The sequence below is a fragment of the Macrosteles quadrilineatus genome, unplaced genomic scaffold, assembly GCF_028750875.1.
Source record: "Macrosteles quadrilineatus isolate MER2022 unplaced genomic scaffold, UCM_ALF_1.0 Scaffold_5__1_contigs__length_97177068, whole genome shotgun sequence".
NCBI classification, from domain to species: Eukaryota; Metazoa; Arthropoda; class Insecta; order Hemiptera; family Cicadellidae; genus Macrosteles; species Macrosteles quadrilineatus.
In genome coordinates this window covers 38,706,661-38,724,696 of record NW_026542598.1, presented here as the reverse complement: position 1 = coordinate 38,724,696, position 18,036 = coordinate 38,706,661, and the positions used below count along the sequence as shown (strand labels likewise).

At 36.0% G+C, this 18,036-nt stretch overlaps 1 protein-coding gene across 1 annotated transcript in view; it reads right to left on the bottom strand.

The window, feature by feature from the left end:
• Positions 1-497: 497 nt before the first annotated feature.
• Positions 498-18,036, bottom strand: part of LOC128994270 (elongation of very long chain fatty acids protein AAEL008004-like) — an 88,772-nt gene continuing 71,233 nt past the window's right edge. The window contains exons 4-8 of the mRNA XM_054418686.1: positions 15,465-15,545; positions 10,943-10,999; positions 9,917-10,022; positions 8,161-8,297; positions 498-2,086 (exon numbers count right to left, since the gene is read on the bottom strand). Coding sequence (XP_054274661.1) covers positions 1,910-2,086; positions 8,161-8,297; positions 9,917-10,022; positions 10,943-10,999; positions 15,465-15,545 — 558 coding nt within the window. The 3' untranslated portion in view covers positions 498-1,909. The remainder of the gene's footprint in view (positions 2,087-8,160; positions 8,298-9,916; positions 10,023-10,942; positions 11,000-15,464; positions 15,546-18,036) is intronic.

The window sequence follows — 18,036 nt, the reverse complement described above, 5'->3', positions numbered from 1 at the left end:
CGGATAATCGGTCTTTGACTTAAAGAATATAGATATACTATTTTAACTTTGATTGATACTATTTAAATAAATTTTTACACGTATATTGTTGATTGTCACTGCTGATCGTCTCCCGGTCTCGGCAACAACGGGGATCAGCATTTAGGTTAATCGACGTTTTGGATGATCGGGCTTTCGGTAATCAATGCTCCACTGAATAACGGAAAACCGCTGGAAGTTTAATAGTTTTTTACAACCTTCAATATTGTCTTAGTGATCATCAACATCGGTAAATTAATTGCTAAAACAATTTACAAAAATGCAAAAAAATCAAGTTAAACATTTATAACAATCTTCAGATTATTAAAAATTCAGAAATATTGGTGAAGATTTTATTTCAAATTTATAAATAACAAAACCTTGTATTTTAACTAAATTTAATTACATTGTCTAAATAAATGTAGGTAATGGATGGGCTTTAATTTATTGGAAAAAGGTATTAACAAAATGAAAATACATTACATTAAAGTATAAATTTAATCTACAATACTACATTTTGACTGGTTTGATTTCTCGTATAGAGATTACATAGGTATATTAACAAACTTATTTCTACGCTCGTAATCTTACAACCCGAACAAAAGTCTTAAGCCGAAAGCTCGGTTGAGAGCGTTGACGAAACATGTCATCAATCTCAATCAACCTCTTGACGAACCTAAATACTTAATTCACTGAATTCAATAACACTTAACAATAACACTCTTTGAGCCGCAATCGATCGATTGCACAGACTATATACAAGGCGCGACAGCGCCGGCGGACGGATATCTACGATAAATAACTACAAGAATTAACCTTGGTTAGGTCAAAGGTACTTGGCAAGAATATGTACAGGATCAGACAAAACTGGGGGACTTACGATCGCAAATACTGCGAATAAATAGTTTGTTACTAGGGTTACACATATCAGTATGTATTGAACGTGCTACAATTCAGTGTAATAAATGTTCCATACGTTAATGGTCGGTTATAAATACGACTTAAATATTTTGTGATAAATGTAATGATGCATAAATAAAATAATAGATGGTATTTGTTCCTCCATCAGGTAAAGAGTAAACTTTACTTCATAAAGATGTGTGAAATATTTTAAGTGTTCGATTAGCTGTAATTGATTTTGGAAATTTCTTTAAACACTATTTGTTAACTTTTATTGCCAGTTACGTACCAAAAAAAGTTTTACTCATGTAAAAAATAATTTTTTTAATATTTAAAAGCTTGAGAATCATCCTAATTCATGAAAAATATACATTATGCTTTAATTGAACACCAGTTAGTTATGAACTAAATAAGTATAAGAAATTGTACTTATTACAATAAGTAAAATAAATTATAAGCATTGCCAAAATCTTGAACTGAAAACTAGGTTTCAAACATTTTACTGCCCTAAAATATTGAGTTCTCAACTTGTTTTATAGCAAGCCCTTCATTTTTAAAGCAATGAACTAATTTTGTGTTATTTCAGAATACATATACAAAATACTTTAGATAGTTAATACTCTTAACAGTACACTTTAAAAATAAAAATCTTGTAGTCTAATATTAATAAATTTGCTATCACATAAATTTCGTGAGTATTGGGTACAGTTTAAAAAATTGTTATCTTTTATTTAATTTTAATTCATAAAATAATCTTGAATAATATGGTTTCTTCATAAAACTTGGTTCAGAAAAATTCTCACAAAGTAATTCTAGTTTTATCACATTCAATTAGATTCACAGCTGAAGAGAAAATGGCAAGAACTATACAATACCTAAGCTAAGCATAAAGTATCGTACTTTCAGACTTAACTTTGGCTCATAATGAAAAGTTTGTATAGCACCTAAAATGTACAGCTTTTCACATCTTAACACTATTTCGATAAAAGTCTTATTGCAGCTTCTGCAGCTTCTTCTGGCTGGCTCTGTAGGCTTGGTTGTAGAAGTCGAGGAAGAGGACGAAGAATATTGTGGAGTGGACGAGTAGAAATGCAGCGACTAACTTGGGGTAGCCACAGTCGAAGATGAGCACTTGAGCCGAATGGATGAACACTAGGGTGAATTGAGCCTGGAAAAGTATCATCTGTTAGTACAATGGTTGGTAAATATGTTTAAGCCACATTTACACAAAGCCAGTTGGCAAACAGATTATACGCCTCAGGTAACTTGAAATGCAATAGCCAGGTTGCCTGCTTGGTGGCCTCGTGTATATGTGGCTTTAAGGACACATTAATCTTTTGAGTTCCTGGAAGTATTTATTGATAATCATGTCTATTACGATAACGATTTCCTCCCTCTAAAACAAATACAGTATTCTATTGGTGAGTGAAGATCATGTCAATTAGTATGACGTTTGGAATGATGAGGGTAAGTCTTCCACCAACACTGAGAGTCACACTACTAGACGCTAGTGGCAATAAATGATTCCAACAGTAATTAATTGTTGAAACAACTGCGGAAAATAACAAAAGCGATGGTGGTGGGGGAATGGTTCTTGTGTGCATTCTGATCGCCACTCTAATTGACACACTAAAAACACACTATCATGTGAAATAAAAATATTGTTTACTGTATGTAGTGATAATAAATAAATTCGTTTAATTTCATTGTGAAACAGCTAATCTTTGGTTTGGTTTTGGACGTTTTGGTATCAATAATCTAATCTAACTGACAAAAACATAGGTTCGATCAATCAATCGGTGGTGTCAACTTTGCCACAGATGTTAACTTTCAATCTAATTTTTGATATTTATTTACTTGCAACAGCTGTTAGTGGATTGTAAAATGTTTTGTTTTTGTTTTCTGTTATGTTTTACATGGTTTTACCTCAAGTTTAATATTTTTTTCAGTGAATCATTCTCAATATATTTTGTGTTCATATGGCCTTCTGTCTTCTGTATGTCCTATGGCCTACCTCAACTTCTTCATGGTAAGCCAGCTACTATCCTCCTTATTCTACAATTCAAAATCCTGGCCTAGAACCTTTCCTTAAACAAAACTAATCTTATTTAGATAAAACATCACTAAAAATCAATTAACCTTTATTAGTTAACATGTGGTTATTGGTGATGTACAATGATTAATAAAATAATATAATTAGTATTTTAGAGGATTTATTGTCTGGACAAAAGGTACAAGACCAAAAGAAAGAAAAAGGTAAACAAGAAAAGTAAGTATTAGTTAACAATAATTGCTAACATGTGTTTTAAGTTCAAATCAATTGAATACTGACAGATGGTTAGGTACAGCCACATACTCCCCTCCCAGTGACAGCGCAAAGTTTCATGTGAGGTATTTGGAAGAGAACCTCACAACACGTCCCGAGCGGGTTTTTCGTTCAGGGACAAGTCCAGAAGGTCCAGGTTGGGCTGAAGGCTGTTGAGTCTTGATGTTTCTAGGTCTCGTTGGTGGTGAGTCTGTTTCAGGTTGTTTCGCCAGTTCATTACCTGACTCCATTGTTTTATCCATCTGAGACTGTGTAGGTTGAAGATGATTTTGAAGAATAAATGCTGGTTTCAGCCGATCAATAGAAACGGTATCTTCACCCCGTGGCAATAATATGTTAAAATACTTGTCACCTCTTGAAACAACTTTGAAAGGCCCTTCGTATGTTGGTTGAAGAGGCTTTCTTATTGCGTCATGACGAATAAAGACATGAGATGAGGTCATGAGATCAGGATGGATGAAAATAGATCGTTTGTGATGATGGCGAAATGGTACAGGACGAATTGATTTGACATGGTCTTGAAGTCGAGCAAGTAGTTTAGGGATGTCATTCGGCAGCTTGGAGTCTTCAAAGAAATCAACAGGGAGGGTGATTGGTTCTCCGTAGACGAGCTGTGCAAGTGAAACTCCTATTTCTGGTATTATGTTTGAATGAAGTCCAAGCAGAACTGATGGAAGTTTGGAAACCCAGTCTGCTGTTAGTTGTGCTTTGAGAGCCGATTTTAAGGAGCGATGCCACCTTTCAATAGCTCCATTTGCAGCAGGATGGTAAGCTGTAGTTTTTATGTGATTTATGCCAAGCATGGCTGTCAATGATGAAAACAATTCACAATCAAACTGCCTTCCCCTATCAGTAGTAATAAAACGAGGAACACCGAAGCGAGATATCCATGAGTGCAAAATAGTGGAAGAAACTTCTTCTGCGGTGATGCATGAGATTGGTATCGCTTCAGTCCATCTTGAAAACCTATCGATGATGGTTAACAGGTACTGATATCCTCTTGAAGGAGGTAAGGGTCCAACAATATCAACATTCAAATGAGAGAATCGTTTTTCGGCAGTAGGGTAGGCACCGAGTTCACTAGAAGTGTGCCGCCATGATTTACAGCGTTGGCAAGGAATACAAGTTTTGGCCCACAATGAAACATCACGTTTCAGCGAAGGCCAGCAGAATCTCTCTTGAAGTAGTTTGACTGATGCGGCAATTCCAGGGTGAGATAGATTATGAATGGAGTCATAGAGAGGTCTTCGGTAGGCATGAGGGATGAAAGGTCGTAGAGTTCCAGTCGAAGAATCGCAAATCAATTGAAGTCCATTATCAAGAATCATAGTTTTGAATGTAAATGATGATAAGTTGGATTGTTGGATGTGTTTGAGTTCATTACATACTTCTTGAGCATGAGCGATGTCTGTAAGTGATACAGTTGATGACAGTTCAATTTCTGTAATCCTAGAGCATGCATCTGCAGAAAAATTTTGTTTTCCGGGAATGTAACGGATATCAGTAGTGAATTGACTAATGTAGTCAAGATTTCTTTGCTGCCTAGGGGTCGCCTTTTCAGGGCGCTGTTCAAATGCGTAGCTGAGAGGCTTGTGATCCGTCAGAATAGTAAAGTGACGGCCTTCTAGGTAATGTTTGAAGTACTTGACTGCTTCATATGCGGCCAGAAGTTCACGGTCATAAGTGCTATAGTTCTGTTGAGTTTTAGTGAGGATTTTAGAAAAGAAACCTATTGGTTCTGGAGTATTTCCTCTCATTTGCTGGACAGAAGCCCCGATCGCGAAATTTGAAGCGTCAACTGAGAGGATGATGGGAAGATTGCTGGAAGGATGGTAAATCAGAGTAGCATTAGCCAGTTCTGTTTTCAACCTGTTGAAAGACTCTTTGGCGCTATCGTTCCATTGTATTTTGCTTTTGTCCTTTCGTTTGGGCGATGAACAAAGGTCGTACAGGGTCTTTTGTGTTGTTGCTGAGTTTGGCAGTGATCTCCTATAGAAGTTAACGATTCCTAAAAATCGTCTCAGTTGATCAACTGTGTCAGGAAGAGGATAGTTTAGTATCGTTTGAACACGTTCAGGTAATGGAAATATTCCACTTTTGTTGATTCGATAGCCAAGGAATGAAATCTCTGAGACAGAAAACTCACATTTTGATGCGTTAATGCAGAGGCCGTGTTTGGATAGACATTCAAAAAGAAGGCGAACATGTTGCTCGTGTTCCTGTTCAGACTCAGAAGCAATTAAGATGTCATCCAGATACGAATATGCAAACGTAAGGTCTCGTAAAACATGGTGAATGAAGCGTTGGAAGGTTTGACCTGCGTTCTTTAATCCAAATGGCATGCGTAAAAACTCAAACAAACCAAAAGGAGTAATAACAGCTGTTTTAGGTACGTCATCTGGATGAACAGGAATGTGGTGGTAGGCTTTGACAAGATCTATTTTAGAAAATATTGTCTTGCCTTCAAGCTGTGAGTTGAAGTCTTGTACATTAGGTATCGGATACTTATCCGGAACGGTAATGTAGTTAAGAGCTCGGTAGTCACCGCATGGTCTCCAGGTGCCGTCCTTCTTTGGTACCATGTGCAACGGACTTGACCAAGAACTCTTAGAAGGTCTTCAGATACCTAAATCAATCATTTTCTGAAACTCTAATTTAGCCTGAGAGAGTTTGTCAGGAGCTAACCGTCTGGCTTTAGAGGTAACAGGTGGTCCATTGGTACTGATTGTATGGAAGAATTCAATGTCTGGTGTTTTATGTCCAGGTATGTCTTTCAGTAATTCAGGAAATTCATGTAATAGGTGTGAGTATTTACTATTTGGGTCAATCAGATAAATCTCAGAAGATACTGACGGTGATGGTGTTGAGCCACATTGAAAGAGGTTCGTTTTGTTGTCTATTAACTTTTTATTTTTGATGTCAATTAAAAGGCCGAATTCTGCTAGGAAGTCTGCACCAATTATTGGTTGTTGGACGTCTGCAATAGTGAAAGGCCAACAAAATGATCTGCGGAGACCTAGGTCAAGTTGTAAAAGTTTCTCGCCAAACGTGGGGATATTTGAACCATTAGCTGCATAAAGTAATTTGGCAGATGGTTTTGGCTTTTGTTTGCTATGTGCAGGTAACACAGAAATGTCAGCACCTGAATCAACAAGAAATTTTGTATTAGTCAGCCGATCGTAAACAAAAAGACGGCGAGGTTGATGTTTAGCGCTATCTCCCGCCGAATCAAGATAGTGCTGAGTTAGTTTTCCGAATTTTTGGACGGGGAAGAATGTTAGTTACATGGAGTTGTGCATCTTGTAGCGTTTTTACCGAAGTTTCTATGGTACCAGCAGACAGATTTATTACGTTGAGGAGTTGCGTCACGGTTCTGATATTGGTAAAGTCGAGAACCAGATTTCGAACGGGAGCGTAAAGATGAAATTTGGTTGGTTAGTTCGGTGATTTGGTTTTCTAGGCGAGATAATCTATCAGGTTGTGAGCTTGTTGATGTTTCACCTTTCAAGGAATACATGTGCTGAGAATGAGTGGGAGAGTACTCCATGATTTTATCAGCCATGGTTGCTAGATTGTCTAGAGAGTCGGAGCTAGATGCTAATATTGAGCTGATCTGAGGGGGAAGACTTTAAAAAATAATGTTTTTAGGAAATCGTCTTTAACTTGGGAAGCTGCAAGAGTACGCATTTCCCTAAGAAACTGAGAAGGTTTTTTCGAACCAATTTCTAGTTCGTCAACCAGTTTAGTGAATTTTCTGCTCTCTGATTCTTCGAATTCAGAGATCAGGCGATTACAAAGGTCTTGATAAGGTGTTTGGCTAAGTGGTTTCTCTAAAAGATCTGAAAGCAATTCGGCAACATCGGTATCAAGATTTCCAAGAATGTGGTAATATTTTGTTCGTTCTTGAGTGATATTTTTTACAATGAATTGTGCCTCAACTTGACGTAACCAGACCTTGACATTTTTCCTCCATAAGGGTGGAATTTTGACTGTTAATTTCGAGAGATTATTTGAATCGGTTGGTAAATTGGGATCAGTGACATTTTCTTCAGTGTCTGACATTTTTAGGTCTAAACTAACCTGGTTTTGTTCTGACTGACGAAAGTTGAGGTTTCTTGGAGATGCTGTCCTGTCTTGAAGGATTTACTTTTATGTTGCTTCAATTATCACGTCGTTGGTCACCAGTGTGGTTATTGGTGATGTACAATGATTAATAAAATAATATAATTAGTATTTTAGAGGATTTATTGTCTAGACAAAAGGTACAAGATCAAAAGAAAGAAAAAGGTAAACAAGAAAAGTAAGTATTAGTTAACAATAATTGCTAACATGTGTTTTAAGTTCAAATCAATTGAATACTGACAGATGGTTAGGTACAGCCACAAACATATACATTGAGTAAAGGGGTGTCCAGTTTCCTTCCATTAAAATCAACTGACTTTCTTCATCTTCCGATTATTAAATAAACTCAACACTGTAAAAACCACACAGCTACCCATGTATTGAGGTGGTATGCTTAATTGCTTATTCACCTCGATTAATATCATAGACAAAAAGAATTAAATATTATAGACCGTCAGCCGTGCTGCGGTTACCATGGTTACCATAGGTTCTGGCGCACACCGCTGGGAGCGCCATGTAGTTAGGGCGTACACGCTACGTAACTACACGGCACTCCCAGCGCTGTGTGCCAGAACATATGGTAACCGTAGCACGGCTGACAGTCTATATATAATTCTATATTTGTCTATCCAGACTAAAAAACAGCTGACCATAGTCGGTAGCGAAGCTACACCGATCATCTCAATGCATTCTACCTTTAACTACCATTCAAATACAGCAGAAAATAAACCTGGTTGATATTGTCTCGAAAATAATAATGACGTTTACAATTAAATAAAAATACAAGTACTCACAAGTTGGAGGGTGGTGAGATGTTTTTTCCACCAGAGGTACTTCTGGTACTGAGGTCCGAGAGCAGACATCATGTAGTAGAAGTACATGATCACGTGGACCAAGTTGTTGACCAGGTTAGAGAAGGTTCCGTGACCACCTGCGAATGTCAAACAGTTCTCATTTTGTATCGCAGTGTAAAATAATAGTCATCAAATTACCAGTTTGAGGTAAACCTCCTTAGAATTTAGCTATTTAATTTTACACATATCTTTTGTAAAATTATACAGTGTGGAAGAAAAGTCCCGGTACGGTTAAATATTTCAAAAAGTAATGAAGACAGTGCTTCAAAACTTGGTACACAGTTCCTGGGAATTAAAATCATTTTAATACATTATTCAATGATGTGCTACCTCCTTAGGGGGACTTTAGCTAGGAGTTAGAATGAAATCTTAAATAAAAGCATAGGTAGATATGCACATCAAATTAAAGGTCTTTGTTAGTGGGTGAAATAAAGCAAACCCAAACTCAATCAGACCACCGAGTCAAAAATGCAATTTAAAGATGCATATAATTTGCATTGTTATACGCATACCTTCTCAGGGAAGAGCCTAGAAGTCAGAAGAAAATCATAAACGTATGCACATAAAATTAAAGGTATTTATTAGTAGAATACAATACCGCAAATTTGAGCTCAACAGAACTACTATGAGTAAAAAATGGCAGCCACTCAAATATTCAAAATATGGCAGATTCAAGAAATCTACCAGAATTCCGGTACTTCTCTTTCGGAAAGATAAAAGTATTGTCATAAATAGGTACAAATCACATTAAATAGGTTACAGTTCCGGTCCGGCACCTCATAGTCATTTGTTACAAATCAAGCACTGTATACAGGGTGTTTTGGTAAAGCTTAGCGGGCTACGCAGATTCAGATTCTACATGCAAAAATAAGTCGAAAATATAGAATAACTTTTTTTTTTCGGCTTAGTTTAGCCGTAATCCGCCATTTTGTATTTTTTTGAAAATAATTAATATTTAAAAAACCCCTAGAGATATTTTTATGAAACTTTGAATAAACTCTAAGGCATTACCTAGGCACCTTGTAGGCATTAACATTCTCCGAAAATATCTTTGCTTAGGCTAATCAAATTTCAAAATGGTGGTCATTTAAAATTTTGTTTTAATGACTGTTTTTAATTGAATTTTACTTTAAAAATTTTAAATAGCCGCCATTTTGAAATTTGATGAGCCTGATCAAAGATATTTTTGGAGAATGTTTATTAGTAGCCTAAAAGTTTATACCAAGTTTCATCAAAATATCTCCAAGAGTTTTTGAGTTATTAATTATTTTCAAAAAAATACAAAATGGTGGATTACGGCTAAACTAAGCCAAAATCGAAACAAAGTTATTCTATATTTTCGACTTATTTTTGAATAGAGAATCTGAATCTGCACAGCAAGCTACGTTTTACCGAACCACCCTGTATATCTATCATGAAGAAGTGTGACTTCACGACAGTCAAGTTTCTTTGTTAAAGATTCCCTAATAAATGGCCTAAAATTGAAAATCAGGAATGGGTAAAAAACTATATGTCAAATAAATTTTGTCGGATAAGATTATTAATTAGGCATATTATTATACTTGGTATGACTTTCTGTCATTTCAACTACACCCCACAAAAATATCTACAATGACTAATCAAAAGTATCTTACTTTTTTAACACATGACTATTACGCTTCCACGTCTATCTACTATTGAAATCTGCAACTTTTACCTGCGAGAAACTTGACGCAGACCCAAGTCTCGATGGGTGTGAGGGAGTGATGGTACAGATGCAACAGACTTATCTGGTTGTCTTTCTTCCGCATAACGAAGAATATCTGAAACACCCCCTAGTCAGATACCCTATCACTTTAGTTTATAATGTAACAAATATAAATATACAAAATATAATACGGAATTCAAAACTAGAGTACAAAACAGTTCAGAAAGACGTTATTTTTTGGTGTATAAACATGTTTAGAAACGCTAGTTATTCTAAACAATAAAATACCATTGACTATCACCAAACTGTAGACTGTAGCATACCCTTGACTTGGAACTATTGCTCCAGTTGATCTTTACACCTTAGAATACCAAAGAAAATATTTTTAGGTGTTTACAAATAGGCAACAACCTAAAGATTGCATTAAGAAAGTATTTGTACCAAAAAAGTAATGTCTTATGCTCTTGAACAAAATTTAGATTTTATAACTAATAATAATACATAGATAATATTTAACCAGCCAGTACTTACCATCCAGAGAGTAATATTTTGTATATATTAATAATCTGGAAAACTATAAGTCCTGTAATATACTCATGATATTAACTTTTTATAACACTTTTTGCCAAAAATGTATTTAGATGAAAAATCTACATATTCTTGTTGAAAATTAAGAAACAAAACATTGATACTTATCAAAAAGATTAATCCAAAAAGCTGTTTTTCAATTAGAATTTAAAAAACTTTAAATCCAGCTTACATGCCTGAACAATCTTAACTACTTTTTCTATATGAAAAATGGATGACATGACAAAACCTCAGCTATCTACTAAAATGGAATTGGATGCATTGAAAGCTTTCGTGCAACATTTCCATGCAACTAAGGATGAATGAAGTTGTGGTTTAGTAATGGACAAAATGAATTAAGACCAATGAATCATCAGTTAGGCGAATCCTGAATGATCGTGGCAGCCGGTGATGATGATGGGATGCGGTGATCGAGTGATCTACGAATCACTCGGTGACAAAACTTACCGTATCCACAAACTCTGTCAGTTTTGAGATGTAATACCACCAACAAAGACTAGCCATCTGCAAAATCAAAATTGTTAGAAATCGTTCCAATAGGTTGTATAACATTGATCATGTGTAATATAAAGTTTAAAAAAATGTTTATTATGTTTAAATTATTTAACATAATTGTTCATGGCACAGTTTGCCAACCTTTACAAGAGGCTGAATAAACTTACTTTGTGGGACATTTACATACCAAATTCTTCAAGGAAGTCATCTAGTGCGTGGAACAAGCAACATATTACCTAGTAATCTTTCACTTCCGGAGACCAGCACCATACTTTGGGAATCGACTAAATACATGTAAAAGAGTGAAAATCAGCCGGGAGGCAAGCTTTAAAATAATTAGGTCACGGGCAGTGACGTCATCAAAATGGCCGCTCAGCCAATAATAATAATGCCGCATATCTCGGGAACCGCGTAACCGATTTTGACGCATGACATCTTATTTGAAAGGTCTAATTATTATCTATAAAAAAGGTTATTACACCTTTAGCGGTTAAACCAACGGTTTCTTTGTATTTTAGAAAATATTAATTTTTTACGCCCATAAAATGGATTTTTTTGATTTATCATTTGGAAAAATTAAAATAATCAAAATTTACTTTCCACCGTTGAATCCAGCTTTAAAAGATGAACAATTTAGTAATTTGAATCATCGCTCTATGTATATTGGTTACCGAGATATTGAAAGTAGTAAACACAGAACACTCTGTCCCCCATGTTATCCTTATGGGAAAAATTACATTCTATATCTCAGTTATTTTTTAACGTATCTTAATACAACTTGGTATGTGGTTTCACCTAGTTGAGCTACTTGATAATGACTATAAAATATTTATATTTTACATTTACATGGCAGCAAACCTACATACTCATTTCCCATGTTATTCATATGGCGAATTTATGCATGATTATTTATGAACATTGTACTGTACTTTCTCAGGTTATGTTGACAAAACTTGACGTTGAGCTTAATTTTAATTAATTATCTAAACATTTGAAATTCACTGAGTATGCAGGTCTACTGCAACGGGGGTTTTATAAATATTAGTAATTTTATTTTTGGAAATATTTTTTTCCTGGATTGGTCAGACTAAGAGATCTGATGGCAATTTGTCGCAATTGTTGAACAAGAAACGTGATAAAATCCTTACGTGTTTTTTTTGTTTCTTTTGAGTTTACGTTTTTCTAGTAATTTTCATATAGGGTTTGACGTCTTTTGTGCTTCTTAAAACATAGTTATTGATCGTTTAGATTATTAAAGTGATTACCTATAGAATATAATATTCATAGTATTTTTTTTTTGGGTAAAAATCTTTTGGGCTTTTCAAAACACAGTTATGGATTGTTTTTTTGTGGCTACCCTACCTGAAGTAGTATAATGGTAGTATGCATTTCAGGCTTTGGACTGTGGATTCCTCACTTAAACATATTATTACATAGCATTAGACTGTTTATTTAATCCTTGTACTTAACTGAAGAATAGTATGAAATACGGCTTGGCGTCTCTGTTATTTCCCTTTAACAAATTAAAAAAATGTATTATATATTTATTGTATATAATACGCGAAGCCGTTTTTGTTAACACTACTCCTCCCTTATTTGTGGGCCAATTTCAACGTTTGAGGTGTCAAAAGATTCGTCTCAATTTCTAAGAAAAAAAACCACGCCTTGATATTATATGCTTGGATGAGAATCTCCCCCAGACAAATTCCGAAATAATTCAGACGGAGGCACGAACTATTTCAAGACAAGATTAAGTTGCACTCCATTTGATATAAAATCCACATGCAAAATACTAAAAACTTGCATACTCAGGGAATTTAAAATACTTCGATAATTAATTAAAATTACGCTTAATGTCAAGTTTTGACAGCATATGTTGTAATGAAGTGTTGAGGAAGCCCAAGGTTGGGTAATGTAATATGGGCTAAAACACCAAAGCACCGAGGAATGGTGCTCAGTGACCAGAGGGAAAAGTACTGAGGGAAAGTGATTAGGGAAAAGTGCCCAGTACTTTCGGCCAGGGGTGGATACTGGGTACTTACCCCCACTCTCCAAGCATCTTACGAGTTACGACCCTATATAAGGAGCATTCTTGGGGGACTTCGACATGTTGGGCCTCCGGGCCCGACCCCGTCGGTAGGCGCCACCGGTGGGGTATGCACTAGAAACGTGTTGAGCCCCGGCACCCCCGCACTAGAGGCGTGCTGATCCCGGTACACCCCAGTACTAGAGGCGTGCTGAGCCCGGTACACCCCAGTACTAGAGGCGTGCTGAGCCCGGTACACCCCAGTACTAGAGGCGTGCTGATCCCGGTACACCCCAGTACTAGAGGCGTGCTGATCCCGGTACACCCCAGTACTAGAGGCGTGCTGAGCCCGGTACACCCCAGTACTAGAGGCGTGCTGAGCCCGGTACACCCCAGTACTAGAAGCGTGTTGATCCCGGTACACCCCAGTACTAGAGGCGTGCTGAGCCCGGTACACCCCAGTACTAGAGGCGTGCTGAGCCCGGTACACCCCAGTACTAGAAGCGTGTTGAGCCCCGGCACCCCAGTACTAGAGGTGTGCTGAGCCCGGTACCACAGACAATGGAATAAACCATTAAAGTATTATATTGTCTGTGCCGGTACACCTCGCACTAGAGGCGTGTTGAGCTCGGTGCTTTCCGTCCCTGTACTAGAGGCGTGTTGAGCCCGGTACACCATGCACTAGAGGCGTCTTGAGCCCGGTGCAGCTGTTTGGCGTGTTGAGCCCCGGCATCTGTTTTATTTCAGTTTAAGTCCCCGGTAGCCAAAAAAGCTGCCTCCCGGGACCATAGATCCGTCTGGAGGAGGATGAAGAGGCCCACCTTACCTATTTAAGAAGAGAAAGAGTTGTCTGGGAGAGACGGCAGTCTGCATCTGCCAACGGAACGCGTAACACCGACGGTAGCTGCTGCATTTGGGATAGTAACCCACTCAGCATTTTCCGAGACGGAGCCAGTTGGAGGACTGCAGGAGCCGTGTCGATAGGACCTCTGTGAGTCGCTACGACGGGACAGCGTCAGGAAGGAGAACCAACGTGAGGAACCCAGGACAGCAAAACGGGACAGAGGGGTCTTGAGCCGATCGACCAAGACGTCAAGTGACTGCCTAATAGATTGCCCTGGTCTATGGGGTTTCGAAGTAGAAGTCATTTGTCAATAGTTTTTGTAAACAGTTCTGAGAATAATAAATGTATCATAATTCCTACAAGTGTTCAGTCAATCTGTGTCCTGAAAACTCCCGAAAAGGTCTAAAGCTGTAAAGTAAGGAAAAGCTGAGAAAGTACAGTACAATGTTTATAAATAATCATGCATAAATTCGCCATATGAATAACATGGGAAATGAGTATGTAGGTTTGCTGCCATGTAAATGTAAAATATAAATATTTTATAGTCATTATCAAGTAGCTCAACTAGGTGAAACCACATACCAAGTTGTATTAAGATACGTTAAAAAATAACTGAGATATAGAATGTAATTTTTCCCATAAGGATAACATGGGGGACAGAGTGTTCTGTGTTTACTACTTTCAATATCTCGGTAACCAATATACATAGAGCGATGATTCAAATTACTAAATTGTTCATCTTTTAAAGCTGGATTCAACGGTGGAAAGTAAATTTTGATTATTTTAATTTTTCCAAATGATAAATCCAAAAAATCCATTTTGTGGGGCGTAAAAAATTAATATTTTCTAAAATACAAAGAAACCGTTGGTTTAACCGCTAAAGGTGTAATTACCTTTTTCATAGATAATAATTAGACCTTTCAAATAAGATGTCATGCGTCAAAATCGGTTACGCGGTTTCCGAGATATGCGGCATTATTATTATTGGCTGAGCGGCCATTTTGATGACGTCACTGCCCGTGACCTAATTATTTTAAAGTTTGCCTCCCGGCTGATTTTCACTCTTTTACATGTATTTAGTCAATTCCCAAAGTATGGTGCTGGTCTCCGGAAGTGAAAGATGTTTACACTTGTTCCACGCACTAATCTGGGTACATTTACATTGAGATTTATTTAGTCGGAAATAATCTAGTACTTGTGAGGATAAGTGTTCGTTAATGTTACGTTTATGATATTTTTCTCAGAAAACATGTCCCATTTGAACTTTTAAAATGGAAACGTACCTTTAGAAAGCAGAGAGTTAGTATAAGCACCAAAGTAAAAAATTTTACGGAAGTGATAAAACATGTTACTGTCAGAACAACATCAATCATTTTCTGTTCAAACGATAGTTTTTACGAGTTCCATCTAGTCTATGAGAAAAAAATTTAAACCAAACAATAACAAATGAAATTACTGGATATTCCTGGTTCGCAAACAAAACCTGTCACAAAATTAAATTTTCGTCTTGAATTCTTTGTGCAAGTAATTTTCGTCTTGAATTCTTTGTGCAAGTATTCAATTTTTGGAACTTTTTTACCAATCATGAATGATAGAACACTTACCCTAAGTGCAGTGGGGTTGTGGGAATAATCAACAGGTTGACACTTGTAACTGTAGTCTAGCAGCCATCCACTCATTAGGTGCTGGAACATAAGAAAAGATTGTTGAATTGGGATAAGATTTTATGGTTATTTTTTAAGGGGACACACTCTATATTTTTTAAGGCAAAGTGAGTGAAGGATTCTGTTGAATGAATGAGATCATAGGTTTGTTACTTAGATCAGCTGTTTATTTATCCAATTCAGCTGGGTCCAATTTACCATAAAGAAGATTCTAACTTTTCTTGCATCCTTAAAGCAGACGAGCACTATACTCACCACCCAGTTAGCATAGCTAATGCCATTCACTTTAAATAGTTCAAGGAGACTTCTTACCCTTAAAATCTTAAGCATATTTTGATGTGTGTTTTGATTATGTTTGTGGGCAGACTAAAATATCCCTTATCCATACTCCCCAATGTATCTTATCTTAAAAGTGATTCCTGTGAAAGAGGTTTTACTATAATTAAACAAGTTGATAAACTTTTTACTTGAAAGAATTCCAGCTATGTTTGATTGTTGAAATGACTCATGTAGCAAGAATGACACTGCTGCAAGCCATACAGCTATAACTATAATTGCTGCGGTTATGATCGTTGAAGTGAAAGATAAATTATATCAGTTGCAGTTACAGGTCATGCAAGCTAATCTATACAATTCTATATAGGATCAAGATTGCACAGATTACGATTTGTCAAAACAACTTTGACAGCAACAATGCTGTGAGAATTATAAATCAACTATTGCATTAACTTATTTACCATGCTTTGCCTTAAGAACCTGACAAAAACGTTATTTATAACTAATATAACATAAACAAATTAAAAAATGAACAGTTCTTCACAAATGATGTTGAGCAACACAAAAGCTTCTAGGAAGAAAGATGTTTTAGCAGTTGAAAATTCTTGGAACATATAAATTGTCATTAATTTCGCCCTTAACTTATTTACATTTCTTTATTTGAAATACACACGGCACCTATCTCATAACTAAAGTACACTTATTATTAAATACCCTATTAAGAATGCAGATTTTACATTCAATCAGTTTTCACTCAGTTGATCATGTGGTGAAAAAAATCAGCTGATGCAATAATAAATCAGCTGTCTAGACATCAGCTGATAGCTGAGTGAGTTGTTTCACTCTTTGTCATCACTCAATGTGGGTCATAGTGTCAGGGGAACAAGGAAGAGGTCTAAAGTTCAGAGTGTAACATAACCTCTGGCTCTGCACCAATCTTTGACAGTTGTAGTCAGATCATATGTTTCTGTTATGACAACCGCCATGGTAAAATTATTAGATAATTAAATATATATATGTTAGGTTAAAATGTTTAACCTACTGTAAACATGAATACATGTTTATTCATGTCCTAAATGTTATACAGTTACATTTTTCTAGTTTAATATTTTTTGTGAAAGATCTAGTTACTTACTACACACTAGTTTTACAATAATCTAAACATGTATTTTTTAATTACATTTTCTTAATGATGTAATGATGCATCTACTTTTGAGTTAAAAATCATAGAACATGATTTATAAAGATAGCTAGAGAATTACAGTTTCATGTGAAAGGTAACTTATTAAGTATCTATTTTGTATTAATTTCATATTGTGGCAAATTGGGTTTCAATTTACATTAATAAGTTGTACAATAAATTTATTTTGTTTGCAGATGCTTAGTACCCGTGTTTCATTGTAATAAGAAATTTTGACAAAAAAGTTGTATAATTTATTTTTGAAACTATGAGACTTAACATACTAAAAGCTCTAGATAAATGGTTGAATTTCGAGCACCAGTTGCATTTAGTGATTGCATAAACATTATTACGTAAATTTTATTCATAATAAATAATGAATTACAGCATTGGCCGACTGAGCAGGATGTGTCATAATTGCTGTATCCAATTTGAAGGCGTTTCCTTACGAGCCTAGTACAGTAGCTAGTAGACTATTGCAGCCGGCAAAACCATCAGTATGAAAACTACAAAAGCAAATGTATTTGAAACAAAACCTCACATAGTGCCTAATAATGAATTATCACCACGTTAAACAGAAGAATCCGTTAAGCTAAAATTAGAATTTTATGATTATAGGCTACAATTTATTTTTTTGGCTGCAACCATTTGTCGAAAAAACACTACAAAGAAATACAACAGAACAATTCCAGAAGCAAAAAATAGTGGTAGAAGTTGACAATGATGGGTTGAATCGGACACTGAAAAGAATATAGTAAAGGCAAAGAATTGCAAAAATGAAGAGATGACATGACGACAATGAATAGCTTTTACGAAGGAGTACGAGACAGACAAACTAAGAGGAAAAAAGTAAAAAAAATCAACAACGAAGAAAAAGTACAATAGGAGAAGTCGAAGAAGCAAAAAGATTTGAATGTTGGTAGTCAGGAAAGAAACTGGGAAGAAAAGGTTAATACAGAAAACGAAGTAAAATAACTACAATAATTTATGAAGTAGATGGTTACGAAGACTGAGAAAGGATTTTAGGGAAGGATGAAGAGTTTGATAAAGAAAACT